Source organism: Ambystoma mexicanum, chromosome 3p (assembly GCF_040938575.1).
Source record: "Ambystoma mexicanum isolate Mex_15411 chromosome 3p, UKY_AmexF1_1, whole genome shotgun sequence".
NCBI lineage: Eukaryota > Metazoa > Chordata > Amphibia > Caudata > Ambystomatidae > Ambystoma > Ambystoma mexicanum.
Window position 1 is genome coordinate 771,966,814 of NC_090925.1, and position 15,724 is coordinate 771,982,537.

The following is a 15,724-nucleotide window of genomic DNA, read 5'->3' on the forward strand; positions in this document are numbered from 1 at the left end:
GAAAGACCGCTCCTTGCGGTCATGGAGCAATCTTATTAGATCTGTCTTTTAGTGAAAAGATCTTTTTAGAAAGATCTTTTCACTTAGAACGGTAAAATGCACTACTGGTGTAATACAGATGCCTGCACTGAGTCTGCTTCAAGCCCCTTGATTTGTAACTGTTCTGTGCACTGAAGTCCTGTTAAAATCATCAAGCACTGATAAAGGCAACATTTTGGTGACTTTGTAGACTACTCACTTCTGACATGGGATAGTATGAGAGCTGTAAAGTATTGTGATTTTGTTTGTCTTTTATATAAGGCATATGTTCCATTTTAAAATGTGCTGACCAAGACATGTTTTCCAGGTACCAGAATATATTTTGATTTGTGATTGGCCATGCCCATGAGCAGCTTTAAACCGGCGGTGCCCGTTGCACACCATCATTACATTTTATTGAGTGAATGTATTCTTTGCATCCAACGATTTATTAGATGGCCACCACTTTGTTTCTCAATAAATATGCTGTATTCAAGGAAATATCAAAATATCTTAGTCACGCCTGACCTCCATTACATGACTATTTTTGGTAACTATTAGTTCAAGCTTTACCCATAAACTTTCCTGAAATATGTACAGCAATTCATGGTATTTTCAGTTTACCTTGTTTTAGAGACTGTTGTGAGGGGCGGAGGGTAAAGAGTGGCTAGGGGCTAATCACAATTGACCACCCTAACCATTGATTTGCAGTTGCGGGCAAATCAAAAAGCTTTCTTGAAGTACATTTGAGCTCACAAATAACATTACAGGCCAAGCTCAAATGTTTAACTCTCCTATCAGGGAAGGGAGGCAGGAATCCCAGGGATCTCAAGGTTGCCATGGACATGCGTGAGAAGACCAGAATTCTAGGAATTGTAGGTTTCCTAAATTTGAAATGGGAAAGAAAGAACTTCAAGTGCAGGCTCCAAAGGGAACAACAGGACCGGATAGCCTTCTCACGCATGTCCACTTGAAACTTATGAGCTCTGGAAACACAAGTCTAAAAAGTAGCACAATAATGATATAAAGGACTTAGGGTATGAGCGTCCAAACGTTTTTTAAGTTTTGGCAATTAAGTGGTTCTTTAAGCACTACCTATATGTCAAAACTATTAGCATGGAGAGTGAAGCTAGGAGAGAGTTGGGTTTTGAGGGGTCACACTCGCTGTGCGCATTGTTTGGATTTTTTATCCACCCACAGATCACCCATGGCAATGCTAGTCCTTAGGACCATTCTGATCCACTATTATGCCCATCTAAAATACCCTTCCCACACGATATTTTTGAGCTAGCTCTGTGCTTTTAAGGGAAGCCTACATTATTTCTAACCAGTCTTCTGTAAGATAATGACGTTTTTGTAACTATAAATCAGCTCCTGGCATAATAAAAATGTCTCAGCAAAGCACTAGATTTATAACATGTGCACATGGTAACGAGTGTGAACAACTGAAATTAACACCTTCATGACATGCAATTGTAATTGCACACATTGCTGGCATGCAACGTTTACTTTGCACGAAGGAGTGAAAAAGTGCAGGGAAAAAGCCTTTTGCCCTACACTTTTGTACTCCACCATGCAAATGATGAAAATTTGGCGGTGGGAGGCACCTACGTGTATGCACAGATGTAACGGCTCCCCGCTGCCAAATTATGATTTTGATTAAATTCAGCTCCTATGTGTGTCCTTGCACTGAATTCTTGTTAATACAAACCTTTTAGCTATTATATAGGCATTTGCCGGGTGTTGCAAACGGATGGATCTATGTGATTATTGCGACGGCCGAAAATGCCGACTTTTTAAACCGCTTTACACCACAAATATTTGTGGGGGATGGTCCCCCCGCATCCTCCCCCATATTAATATTATATTCTATACCCCCCTACATATATATGTGGTTTAAGGGGGGTCCTTAATAAAAAAAAGTCGTCATTTTCGGCCGTCGTAATTGTGAGGGCGACATTTTGGTACAATTCCGTTGCAAACGTATGGTCAGATAGTACCATTATGGCAGTGACTGAAAATAACTTGGCCAAGCCTAGATAAAAGCAAAACTGTTGGCTTTGCCAGAGCGTGTTTTGACATTTAGCATAGAGGTCCCAAAGCCCAGCACTGGAACCCCTCGCACTGTAGATGGAACTGGGGGCTGGGTGGAATAAACCCACACTAGGGGCCATGCTTAGTGAAGGGCAGGGGAAAAGCAGGCGAGCTGAGGTATTACGGTTATCATTAATAGCCCGGCTGGGAGAGGGAAAAAGGGTGGGCGACAAGTCCATGGAGCGCTTATCGCTTCCATATTTAAAAACCAGAGCTGGTTGTCCAATTCAGAATCACGGCACAGGAGCAGAAAATACGAATTATTGCTCTAGTCACACCAGCTGAAACTGACAGGCCCGTTTCCATGTTCTCCTTCCCGTAGCTTCACCCGCGCTCTATTGCTAAAGTCTCTCTTTCAGCATGTCCGGTGACTAGTGTCTCATTTCTGAGTTCTCTCTCCCGTTTGAAACTATCTAATAGACTAGTGTCTCGGAGTTAACGTGTCAATGCCGTCTCTGCACATGCACCGGCGATAAGTACCTCCCATTCTGGTCATGCGCAGTAGACACCAGCGTCACCCATGGCGCATCGGTTATTAGAGAGGGAAGCATGTTTCCGTGTGCCTCGGATATGTTGATTAATGATCTTCTTTTCTCTGATAGTTGTTCGGAACCTTAAAAAGCATCGCTGGGGGAGAGCACGGTGTTAACTTGAAACTCACGAGAACGGCATTGGCGGCCATTATAGAGCTACAAAGTAGAGATTTCTGCAGAGACCTTTCGAGATTAAGAGATACACTTTCAAGTTTCCTGTTGGGAAAACCCTTCAATATAATTAGAAAAATAGCAATCGCAAATTATTGGGAACAAGGCAATTCAATATTATCGTAAATAAAGCCATTCAACTTAATCAGAATAAAGCCGTTCGAGGTTATTAGAGAGAGCTTCATGAAGGACCACCGCAGAGAGATGTCCCAGCCGTCGCATGAGGTGAGATCTGTTTTGGTGGGGTCTTGGCGCAATGACACCTATTGCTAACACTGCTGATTTTCACAGTGGGTACATGAGTAGCCAATTCACACCGTGTAGGATTTTTGGCAAAAATATGCACACGCTCTTCTTTTGCTGTGACTGGCCTACGGTCATACTTATTTCTTTGCAACCATGGCTCAGATTGCTTTACGGACTAAACGTACACAGCTTCTAACTTAAACTTTTGCCCCCTTCTCTACATCCTCCCTCTTGCAACTCTCTCATTGCTTTAATGTCCTTCGACAAGTATTAACCCCTACATGCTTTTCCCATGCATCCGCCATTCCAAGCCATACCTTCAGAGATCCCATTCTCGCCTACTCCAACCACTTCACTGTCACCCTTCCCCCTTCACTGTTCCCGGGCTAGCCTGTCCATCTGTACAGGATCAATTAAGCCCTTGCTAACCCAAACGACCAAAGCTGTTTTCTGCACTGCTAACTGAAATTCCGCTGCAGCCTTACCCCCAACCTGCATGCCTCCCACCCCTTCACCAGAGAAACCCAACTCCTAATTCCTTCAGGAATCACCAAAACCAGGCTTCCCTGCCATGCCAGCGAGAAACCATCAACAGACATACTTTCCACCAACGCCATATGCCTGTCACAAAACCCTACCCTTGTCCGCCTACTCGAAGCGACACTGCAATTCCTAAATGATGCCCAACACCTGTATCACCTTCATAACTGGGAGTGAGTGTGTAACAGCTCTCTGTGAAAGTGCAAAAACGTTAGCTGCGCTGGATTTTTCGAGGGCAAGGATATTTTTCCCCCAGAGGCACCAATTCCCCCTTGCCGGGTCAGCTGTACCAGTTAGCCAGTTACGGCAAGGAGAGAACTCATCCTTTGCCTCCTGTTAGGGAGAATTCTCAGAAATGTGCTTATTCCCCTCTACCTTAGAGACACCCAGCTCTTTTTGCTGGACTTTAGGACTTTTAATTTCTAACCTGGAGAGAGTGAGACCTTTTTTTGCACTCTCTCATGTATTTTTCTGTGATTTGTATTTTTTGTGTTTCTTTTGACTTTTGAGTCTGACAAACTCCATAGGCATCATCTTTACATTTTGACACACAGCACCTGCAGTGCAGTGGCACAGGGAAGTCTCTTAGATTTCCCAAAGGTTTAAATACCTTCTCTTGGTAAAAACTACTGTTTCCAAGAGCAGTGAAGTGAAATTCACTTTACTTATATTTTGTAACTTTCTAGACCCAGCACACACTATTTTACAATAGGGTGTTTTTATTTTACCCTTTATACAAATAATGGCTGGTGGCAGTGCTTTACTTTTTACTACCATTGAGTGTTTTTACCCCAGGCTGCAATTGCAGCTGCAGTAAGACACCCATGGGTGCCCATTTTGTCAAAATGGCCAGGTCTTCTTTTTTTGCCATTTCTTGTTGGAAAGATCCTTCTTGAGATTTACTCTGGGCGCCAAACAAGGTTTGGTGCCTTTGTTTGTTTTGTCTATGGCGGGATTCACAAGTGAAAGCCGCCTCTGGCTCCAGTATATCTGGCAGGGGCAGGAAGTGAGGGAGGTGCCCGAAACTCTCTGTGCTTAGTCTCCTTGGTTATAGGAATGCACCCAAGGGTGATTGGCTGGTGGCTGTCCTTGGAGGACAGGCACCCTGCTCTGTGAGTGGCAGCTAGGCTACGGATGAATGGGAGAAACCTGCATAAAAGGGGAGGCTTTTTGCTTGGAAGGCAGAGTCGACCACTGGACGAAGGAAGCCGAAGAAGAACCTGGAAGAGACACCTGCTGCAACTCCTGGACTGTTGGTTTGCCCGGTGAAGCACTGTTGCTGTGCTTAAGCTCCGAATTCGCCTCGACTTGAGAAAACCTGCAAAGGACAACTTCTCCCCTTGGGTTGGTGGGACCAATCGACCCCAAGATGAGCTCATCTGGAAACCCTCTCGGAGCTGGCTGTACTTCCATTGCTGCTGCAGGAACCGAAGTGCAAGGGAAAGCAACACCAGAATTAAGTGAGTGTCTTTAATTCGGACCCGAGCTCCAGGAAGATCCTCCGGACTTGCAGGAAGCAAGACTGACCAAGCCTGTGCAACCTCAACACAGTGCTGGACCACAGATGCGAGGAAAGTCTGAAGTGGTATCCGAGAACCGCGGTGTTGCTATTTACTAGAGATGCGAGGAGCTGAAATCGCAAAGTGCCGCTGAATTGAAGTTTGCCCATTGCTACCGCTGACCTTCAAGTTGTAATGCAGGAGTCCCCAGACATCCTCCCTCTTGTCCCCACGACTGAGGCCAAGGAACAACAGGATCTGCAGACCTACACAGGAACAGAAGACAAATGGAACCATTTCTTCTAACCAAAGGTACTGTAAAACTAAGGGGATTTACCTCTTGTTGTGTAACCTTGCTTATTCTCAGTTGAGACCTGTCTTGGTTGCTTTTGCAGATTTATGATATGATATGATATTTTATTTGTATCACGCTTGTACACACGTGTTTCAGAGCGCGACAAGGCAAGGGAGGGGAACAAGGGAGAACAAAATCCAACTATTTTACTAGGAAATTGGAGCAGAACATGGCAATGCAGTGGGCGAGAGTAGCCAGGTATTGGGTGAAAAGCCAGGGTGAGAGGTTAGTTGCTTGCAGCTTTGTCCCTAACAAGCCTCCCAGCTTGTGGACCTACAGTGATTCTATTTTTCTACAAAGACTTCTAAAACATTGTGCAAGACTTTTACTTAACTGCAAGAAGTGTTTCAGTTCACCTAGACATTTGCTCGATTGACATTGGCTGGCCTGGCTCCCTGAAAGACTCTTCTTACCTCTGACTTTTTGTTTTACCTTTCCTCCAGGAAAGGGTTAATTTACTTTGCAGTGGAGGGTTAAAAAGTACTTACCTGTTTCAGAATATTTGTTTAACCTTTCGTTGATTCCCAAACCCTTTTCTTTGACACCAACTCACTATTGCTCTAAATGTACCAGTGATATATTAATGTCCACAGTGTTCTAATTATTTAAGTCACCTCAGGGTGTAGGAACCATCTGTGTGCCATCCCAATTGGCTACTTGCTGATTTAGAGAAACTAAGAGTGGGTATTTTGAAGTGTATTTGTGTGTTGCTTTTATATTGTTCCCTTCTGAAGAAGGCTTATTGAACTGACTGTTAAATTAATAATTGTTTATTCAAGAAACCTTGAGTGTAAGAGTTTATTTGAATACTTTTCACTGTGAATCTCTGTGTAAAAACCCTACTGCTCTCATTGACCCCTCTTGAGATAAGCCTGGCTTTTCAGCCACACTACCAACCTGTGTAGTACAGATTCATACCAAAGGTTGGGTTCTTATTGCCAGGAGGTCAAGGCTGCTGTAGTCTCTGAAAGGGTACTGCACATAATCTTGCGTAACACTGGTGGCAGTGGTAAGGACCGATAGTAGAGTTGTTACATTCAGTATTTGCTTTGCTTTTGTTCTACTTCACAAGGCTAAGCTCCACTAGAACAGCAATTGTAATGTGCCAAATATGGATAACTTAAGTCAGGAAGCCTGTTAGCACAAGCTTGATAATCCTTGCCTAATAAACATAGTTCCGTCTTGGTAGTTGAACCCGTCGTGTAGCCGACAAGTTCTTTCTGCCAATATACCCTTCAGAGGGACCAAGAAATACCCCCTGAAGGATTTATGAACAAAAGATGGATAGATGCCACAGGAACCGCTATCCTGCAAAGGAAGTCACAATTAATACCAGTCAATGGACAGTAATCACCCAATATAGAAAACCATAAGAAGGTAATACCTGAATGACTACCAGGAAGTCGTAAAGTAAGAACTCGAGACGTCTAACCTAGAAGAACACCAAGGCTATTAGACACTAATCAAGGATTTAAGTAGATTACAGAATGAAGAGTCAACATAGAATTAAGTAGATTACAGAATGAAGAGTCAACATAGAATGCTCTTACCATATGTATTATTCTTGCAGGTCCATGAAGAAGAGGAATCCGGGAATCCAACGTGTTCCGGAAAACACCCTATCACCCGCCGGCACAAGGACGCCTATTAGTCCCAAAAGCCCAGTGTCAGTGAGGAAAATGTTCAATGAGCCATCTACCCACCGCCGGCACGAGGACGCCTAATTAGCAACACAAAGCATCTCTAGTTCAATACGCCAGGAGGAATAGGGCGTAGGAGGAGTCCACAGTGAGAAGGGCTCTGATGTCCGATAGATGGGTCACAGATCCAAGGAGAGTCAAGGAAGCGGTCCGTGTCGGCAACAATGCAGGTAAAGATGAGACAAAGGGTCAGGCAGTAGCAGGTCAAGGAGTAATCCGAGGGTCAGAACTGGGAGAGCAAACGGGAATCAATCCATGAAGCAAAGGAAGGTAGTTTAACGGTTTGGGGTTATAGAAGTCCGGAAACAAGAAGATAAGAAGGACAATCCAAAGGAATCCAAAAAGCAAGCCGAGGTCACGAAATTCCAAAGAGTCAAAAAAGGCACAAAAAGCACAGACTGTAGAATACAAATTCAGAAGTGAAGCGCCAAGTTTCAACGGGACATAAATACTATGAACGCCGGTCATGTGATCTGCAAAACGGGGCTCAACGTGAAAAGACATGTGGTCACAGTAATGCGGAGAGTCCGCGTTGCCAAGGCAACCCCCAGCGCTTTCGGAAAGACTGACAGTGTACCTGTGGATTATGGGTATGATCACTGTAGGTAAATGCTCTAACTCCATGAGGTGCAACACAGGTTCGTGTGGAAACAGAGGGTGGAACAGGTCTCCCTACTTGGCACTGGGCTCCGGGCTTGACCGGATACCTGATCTCCTTATGTTTCCTGACAGTGTCCCCCCCCAATGAAAGAACCCCCTTCCTGGAAGCCAAAAAACGCGAGAAAAGACGATGAGCATGTATATTCGCAGCCAGTTCCTAAGTCCAATCCACCGGACCTTTACCTTTCCAGTCCACCAGAAAAAACCTCTTACCCCTAACCATCTTAGCATCAAGAATAGCATTGACATCATATTCATCAGAACCATGAACCATGAGAGGCGGAGGACGGACAGGCAATCTGGTACCTTGAGCACAAGGTGTTAATAATGAGACATGGAACACCGAATGCGTCCTCCAAGATAAAGGCAACTCCAAACGAACAGCCACCGGATTGACCAAACCCTGGACCGTAAAAGGACCAACAAAACGTGGCAGGAGACACCTACATCCAGGCATATGTAGGGTCTTCATGGATAACCACACTTTGGTACCGGGTTGATACTGAGGGGCCTCGCCCCGATGATGATTGGCAAACCGCTTGGCCTGATCTTTTGCTTCAGTCAAATGGAGCATGACATCCTTGTGAATGGATGAAAGATCACGCAGGCAACCCTGCACCGCGGGGTTCATAGTATCCAGAGCAGTGTCCAAGGACAGGGTACGAGTATTCTGGCAGTATAAGGCGTGGAACGGGGTGGTACCGGTAGATGCATGGATAGAATTGTTGTAAGCAAATTCTGCATGTATAAGAACAGAAAAACAGGGTTAGACAACGCAGGTATTGCTCAAGTGTGGCGTTAAGGCACTCAGTCTGACCATCTGTCTGCCAATGGTATGTGCTGGAATAATGGTCGTCGATGCCAATAGAACTTGTGAGATGTTTCCAGAATCTGGAGGTGAATTGGGCACCACGGTCTGACACAATGATATCGGGAAGACCAAAAAAGCGAAACAAATTGTGTAGCAACAACTCTGCAAGAGCAGGTGCTGTAGGTAAACCCTGACAAGGAATGAACAAGGCTAGTTTAGAAAAGTAATCCAAAACCACCCATATGGTGTTGAATCCCTTCACGGGAGGTAGCTCCACAATGAAGTCAATTGAAACTATTGACCAAGTACGATCAGGAACTGGCAAAGGTTGCAAGAGACCTAGAGGTTTCGTATTGGAACCCTTACATTGGACACATATTGAGCATGAAGCAACATAAGACCATACATCCTGAGTCATGGCAGGCCACCAACACCAGCGTCTCAACAACTCCAAGGTCCTTTTCCTTACTGGATGGGCAGCTAGAAGAGAGTCATGACACCACTGCATGGCAGTACGCCGAATGGCCAAATCAGGCAGAAACAGGCGACCTTGTAGGTAAGGCATAGAACGGATAACATCCATGTTATAGGGCCTCATTACGACTTTGGCGGTAGCCATGCTGCTATTGGCGGCATGGCTGCCGCCAAAATCGGGTCCGGGTTCCCTGAATGGGGAATTACCGGGCCATTCCGAGTTTGGAGGGCCCGGTAATTCCTCCCTCCAGGAACCCAGGCCCGGACCTTCCCCATTCCCATTTGAGCCCCCATAGGGCTCAATGGGAATAGGAGAGGGAGCTAACAACGGGCCGATTACGAGCGGTCCGTTGTTAGCTCCCTGGTCCCCTCGCAGGACCCGGTAAGGACGCCTGGTTTGACCAGGCGTTACCAGGTCCCGCAGGGAACCTCGTAATGAGGCGGAACGGGTTTAACGGGTTTGCCTCCTTTAGCGGAGCCCGTTAACCCGTTCCACCTCAGTCGTAATGAGGCCCATAATCCAGTATTTCGTTGGGTCCCTTCGCTACCCATTCCTGAATGGAAGACACCAATGAGGGTTATAATGTACAAACGCAGACCACTTGATTAGCATGAAGTATCGTACATCCCCACAAACAAGACGACTTACTGTAATAAGTCGTCTCGTTCGTGGGGATTACTGTGTAATCTTGAAAGGGCATCAGCTCTCGAATTCATAGTACCAAGTCGATAGGTAAGCTTGAAATTGTACATAGAAAATAATTCATGCCACCTGGCATGACGAGCAGTAGTACATTGAAAAGACTGTAGTGCTACCAATTCCTATGATCAGTGTATACTTGCACTGGAGGTGCGGTACTCATTAAGTGATGTCTCCAAACAGTAAATGCATCTCTGACGGCTAACAACTCCCGCTCCGTAACTGTATAGTTCTGCTCATAGGAAGTATGTTTTCGCAAATGATAGGCTACCGGATGCAGTAGTCCAGTGTCTTTGCATAATTATGACAGAATAGCCCCTACTGCAACCTCAGAGGCATCGGCCTCTACAAAATATGGTTGTCCTGGATCCGGGTGTTAGCACCGTTGCTGTGGTGAAGGTTTGTTTCAAGGCATCAAAAGCCTTTTGGGCCTCCAGACTCCAGGCGAAAGGCCGCTTGTTGATAGTCAGGGCAGTCAATGGAGCCGCTGTCTCTGAGAAGGAGCGGATAAATCGACGGTAGAAGTTAGCAAAACCAAGGAAGGATTGTAAGGCCTTGACGGTAGTGGGAACGGGCCAATCCAAAACAGCATTGACTGTGGCATTGCTCATCTTGATGCCAGCATTGGTTATGTCATACCCAAGGAATTCCACTTCTTGAACGTGAAATCAACATTTTTCCAGTTTGGCATATAGTCGATTTTCCCTTAATCGTTGAAGGACAGCGGATACACGAATCACATGCTCTTCATAAGATGAGGAATACACCAGTATATTGTCCAAATAAACGACAACATAGCGATCCAACATGTCACTCAAAACATCATTGATGAATCTTTGGAATGTAGCAGGAGCGTTACACAACCCGAATGGTATAATGCGGTACTCAAAAAGGCTGTATTTGGTTTTAAAAGCCGTTTTCCACTCGTCGCCTTTCCTCATCCTCACCAGGTTATATGTCCCACGTAGGTCAAGCTTGGTAAAGTACTCCGAGGTACCAAACTGATCCAATAGCACAGAGATAAGAGGAATCGGGTATTGATTTCATATGGTGACCGCGTTCAATTCACGGTAATCGATACAAGGCTGCAGGTCCCCCTCCTTCTTAGGCATGAAGAAAAGTGGAGAAGCGGCTGGGGAGCGAGACGGGTGAATAAAGCCGTTCTCTAAGGCCTTGTCGATGTATTCCTTCAAACAATGTTTTCTCTTTGGGTAAGGGAGTAAACGCGCCCTGAGGGTATTCTAGCCCCCTCTACCAAATCAATAGGACAATCGTATGGGCGGTGCGGTGGAAGCACCTCGGCCCCTACTTTGTCGAATACATCCCTGAAGGACTCGTACTCCTTAGGTAGAGACGAAGTGATAGCCCCGACTACTGCAACTGAGTCCAACAAGGAGGAACATGAACTGGAGGGCTCTTCCTGTACATATAGACAATGGTGTTTACAATATTCTGAAGAAAACGTAACCAAACCAGTTTGCCAATCCACAAGAGGATTGTGTCTTACCAACCATGGTAAACCCAAAATGAGCTTGAATTGAGGTGCTGCAATAACATCGAAATGTATCAGTATGTCCCAAACTCATAGTCATGGTAATATCAATAGTACGTTCGGTGACCAGTCCTGATATTAAGGTGGTGCCATCTACCGCATTGACCACCTCTGGGTGTTCCTTTGGAACAACAGGGATTTTCCACTGATGCAGATATTGTACGTCAATGTAGTTCCCCGTGGCCCCTGAGTCTAAGACTGCATGAACAAGCCATGGCTCACTGGACGGGTAAGCTAAAGTGGTTTGTAAAACAAAAGGAACAGGACAACAGGAACCCTGAATTGAATTGCTCGACAACGGTGCTCCCTCTATTGCCGAGCTCTGGCTTTTCCCGCTTTCTGAGGTTTCTTTGGACATTTTGCCTTAAGAAGTGCTCCGAGGACCCGCAATAAAAGCACAGGTTGCTTTTCCTACGGTGCTCCCTTTCCTCAGAGGACAAAGGACCCCGAACTGCCCCCATTTGCATGGGTTCTTCACTGCTCGAAATCTGAGCATAAGTTATGACTGAAACTGGAACGGGGCCTTGCTTCTCCCCTTTTCTTTCGGCTCTCTGAGCGTTGATTTGCAAAATAAGGTCCAGCAGTTCTGGGAACGTGGATGGTACCACTGGTACGGTAGCCAGCACATCTTTCAGGGTATCAGACAGACCTTTATAGAACAAGGCAGCCTTCTTCTCGTCAGGCCAACCTGTCTCAGCCACCAACTGGTTAAACATGGGCAAATAACTCAACAAAGAGGCATCCCCTTGTTGCAAGGACAAAAGTTCCAAATCAGTGGCCTGAGTCTTGTACCTGGTATCAAATATTCGTGACATAGGGCCGCATTCCGAGTATGGAGGTAGTCATGGTGCTATTTGCGCCATGACTACCTCCCATACCGGTACTGTGTCCGGTTTGGTGAGATGGGGACTTACCGGTCCAGTCTGACCTTGGCAGGACCGGTAAGTCCCCATTCACCAAACCATTCCCCACTCCCATTTGAGCCCCCATAGGGCTCAATGGGAAGGGGGAAGTAGCGAATAACGGTACCGCAATTTGCGGTACCGTTATTGGCTCTGATTTCCCTTAGCGGGTCCATTCCTTAACGCCTGGTAAAACCAGGCGTTAAGGAATGGACCCGCTAACGGAACTCGTAGTAGGGCGCAAAGGGATTACCGGCACCGGTGCCCGGTATCCCTTTGCGCCCTACTCGGAATGAGGCCCAAAGCCTCTATCAATGCGTCACTATCATGAAGGAGGTTACTTCCTTGCTCTAGTAACGAATTAGCCCAAACGGCTGCAGTTCCACCCAAATAGGACAATACAAAAGCCGCTTTTGTCTTCGAATCCGGAAATGAAGAAGGACGACACAACAAATGCAAACGACATTGGTTGATGAAGGTTGTGTATGTCTTAGGGTCACCATGAAAGCTCTCTGGCGGAGCCAATGGGAACTGAGCTGCGAGAACCACAGGCGCGTTCTCCTGTCTCGCAGAAGATGCCCCAGACGTGGCCGTTGGATCAGGAATACTGCCAGAGGCACTCGCCCCAGCGGACTGCATGCCAGCCCGTATTTCAAGGATATTCCGTTGGGTGGCCTCATGGGCTACCGTTACATCAGCTCATAAATCAGCAACAAATTGGGCGAGTGCAGTCAAGGGGTCACTAGTAGCATCCATTATAAGGCTTCTAAATATGTTATCACAAGCTTGATGATCCTTGCCAAATAAACGTAGTTCCGTCTTGGCAGTTGAACCCGTCATGTAGCCGACAAGTTCTTTCTGCCAATATACCCTTCAGAGGGACCAAGAAATACCCCCTGAAGGATCTATTAACAAAAGATGGATGGACGCCACAGGAACCGCCATCCTGCAAAGGAAGTCACAATTAATACCAGTCAATGGACAGTAATCACCCAATATAGAAAACCATAAGAAGGTAATACCTGAATGACTAGCAGGAAGTCGTAAAGTAAGAACTCGAGACGTCTAACCTAGAAGAACACCAAAGCTATTAGACACTAATCAAGGATTTAAGTAGATTACAGAATGAAGAGTCAACGTAGAACGCTTTTACCATATGTATTATTCTTGCAGGTCCATGAAGAAGAGGAATCCGGGAATTCAACATGTTCCGGAAAACACCCTATCACCTGCCGGCACGAGGACGCCTATTAGTCCCAAAATCCCAGTGTCGGGGAGGAAAATGTTCAATGATCCACCTACCCACTGCCGGCACAAGGACGTCTAATTAGCAACACAAAGCGTCTCTAGTTCAATACGCCAGGAGGAATAGGGCATAAGAGGAGTCCACGGTGAGAAGGGATCTGATGTCCAATAGATGGGTCACAGATCCAAGGAGAGTCGAGGAAGCGGTCTGGGTCGGCAACAATGCAGGTAAGGATGAGACAAAGGGTTAGGCAGTAGCAGGTCAAGGAGTAGTCCGAGGGTCAGAACCGGGAGAGCAAACGAATCAATCCACGAAGCAAAGGAAGGTAGTTTAGCGGTCGGTCTGGGGTCATAGAAGTCTGGAAACAAGAAGACAAGAAGGGCAATCCAAAAGAATCCAAAAAGCAAGCCGAGGTCATGAAATTCCCAAGAGTCAAGAAAGGCACAAAAAGCACAGGCTGTAGAATACAAATTTAGAAGCGAAGCGCCAAGTTTGAACTGGAGCATAAATACTATGAACGCCGGTCATGTGATCCGCAAAACGGGGCTCAACGTGAAAAGACACGTGATCCCAGTAACGCAGAGCGTCTGCGTTGCCAAGGCAACCCCCAGCGCTTTCGTAAAGAATAACAGCGTACCTGTGGATTACAGGTACGATCACTGTAGGTAAATGCTCTAACTCCATGAGGTGCAAGACAGGTTTGTGTGGAAACAGAGGGTGGAACAGGTCTCCCTACTTGGCACCGGGCTCCGGACTTGACCGGATACCTGATCTCCTTACATTTCCTGGCAAAGCCCTGATCATTTTAACAGAAGATACACTGAAACAAATGTGTAAGATTAGGAATCTCCGTGTTAAAGAAAAATGAATTGATTGCAAGGTTGTTGAATCACCAGAGTTTGGGTAGTATGCCTGTAACACCTACTAACCAAAGAAATGTGGAAATTGATAATGAGGACGATAACTCAGAGTCTAACTCTAATGTCTTAGAAGAGTCAGAGGAGGGAGAGGAGTCCCAGCATAGGAGCCCCTCTTTGCCTCAGCAGGCCCTTTTGCCTCAACCTATATCCACTGGGACCCCCACAAGGTCCATCACTGAGTCCAGAATATGAGAAAATGAGACTTGAATTGGAATTTAAAAGGTTGCAAGCTCAAGCTGAAGCCAAGCATCAGGTCATCAAACTCAGGGAATTGGAAATGCAACATGCTCTTGAAATGAAAAGATTGTCTCTTGAAAATGTTTCCCTCCCAGAGTCCTCCAGGTCTTCCAGTGCCAAGAGGCCTCACCTGCCCAAAGAAGCAGTGAGTATGTATGATGTGAAACTTGATATTTTGGATTGTTTGGGTGCTTTTGAATACAATCATGGGATTCAGGGTCTCACGGGGAATCAGTTGATTCCTTGGCTTTTGTCTAGGCTCCCCCAGGTTGCAACTGATGCTGTAATGGAGGTGGGTGAACTTGAAAGACAGGCGTATGAGAATGTGAAGCTGGCTTTGATAGCCAGATTTGGGAAAACTCCTTCCCAGTACCTTAAGAGGTTTAGGACCCTCAAAAAGATGGATGGCACCCCTTGGGCTACCGGGGTGTGAATGTTTGAAAAACCTAGATGGATGGGTTAAGGGTTACAGAGTGAACTCCTTTGAAGGAATGAGAAATCTATTTTTGTTGGAATCTACTTTTGACGCCTGCTCTCCTGAGCTGATACAGCACTTGGCTGACTCAAAAGAGATTGATCCCAAGAAGCTAGCAAAAGCTACTCACTTTTGTGTTGCCAACAGGGCCACTCACAAGGATTCTGGGGCCACTCACAAAAAGGATGAGGGGAAGCAGCACGAGAAAGATTACTCAGAGAATTCTAAATCCAACCACCCAAAAGAGGGCCACAAACATAAGAAGGGTAATCCAGTTGGGAAACCAGGTCAGCCTAGTGAAACCTCTGGTGCTAAACCAAAGGGAGGTCAGCAGAAACCCCATTCCAGAAAATATTTGGTAAATGTTTTGCTTGTGGGTCAACTGACCATGCGAAAGGGGATCCCAGATGCAAGGGTAGACCTTCAGGGGTCCACACTACCTCCTTAGCCTCCATCCCTGAGGAAGAAGTTCATACGGCAAGTGGAAACTTACATTTATTGGCTGAAGTCCCCATTGGAGTCTCAGCCAGTGTTTCTTTAGTGTCCCTGCGTCTGTGGGAACAGCAAAATGTAGATCTGTAGAACTCTATT

At 46.0% G+C, this 15,724-nt stretch overlaps 1 protein-coding gene across 3 annotated transcripts in view; it reads left to right on the forward strand.

The window, feature by feature from the left end:
- The first annotated feature begins 2,629 nt into the window (after positions 1–2,629).
- Positions 2,630–15,724, forward strand: part of LOC138580850 (zinc finger protein 232-like) — a 298,959-nt gene continuing 285,864 nt past the window's right edge. For all 3 annotated transcript variants that reach the window (XM_069651722.1, XM_069651724.1, XM_069651723.1), the window contains exon 1: positions 2,630–3,041. In XM_069651722.1, the coding sequence (XP_069507823.1) occupies positions 3,000–3,041 (42 nt within the window). In that variant the 5' untranslated portion in view covers positions 2,630–2,999. The remainder of the gene's footprint in view (positions 3,042–15,724) is intronic.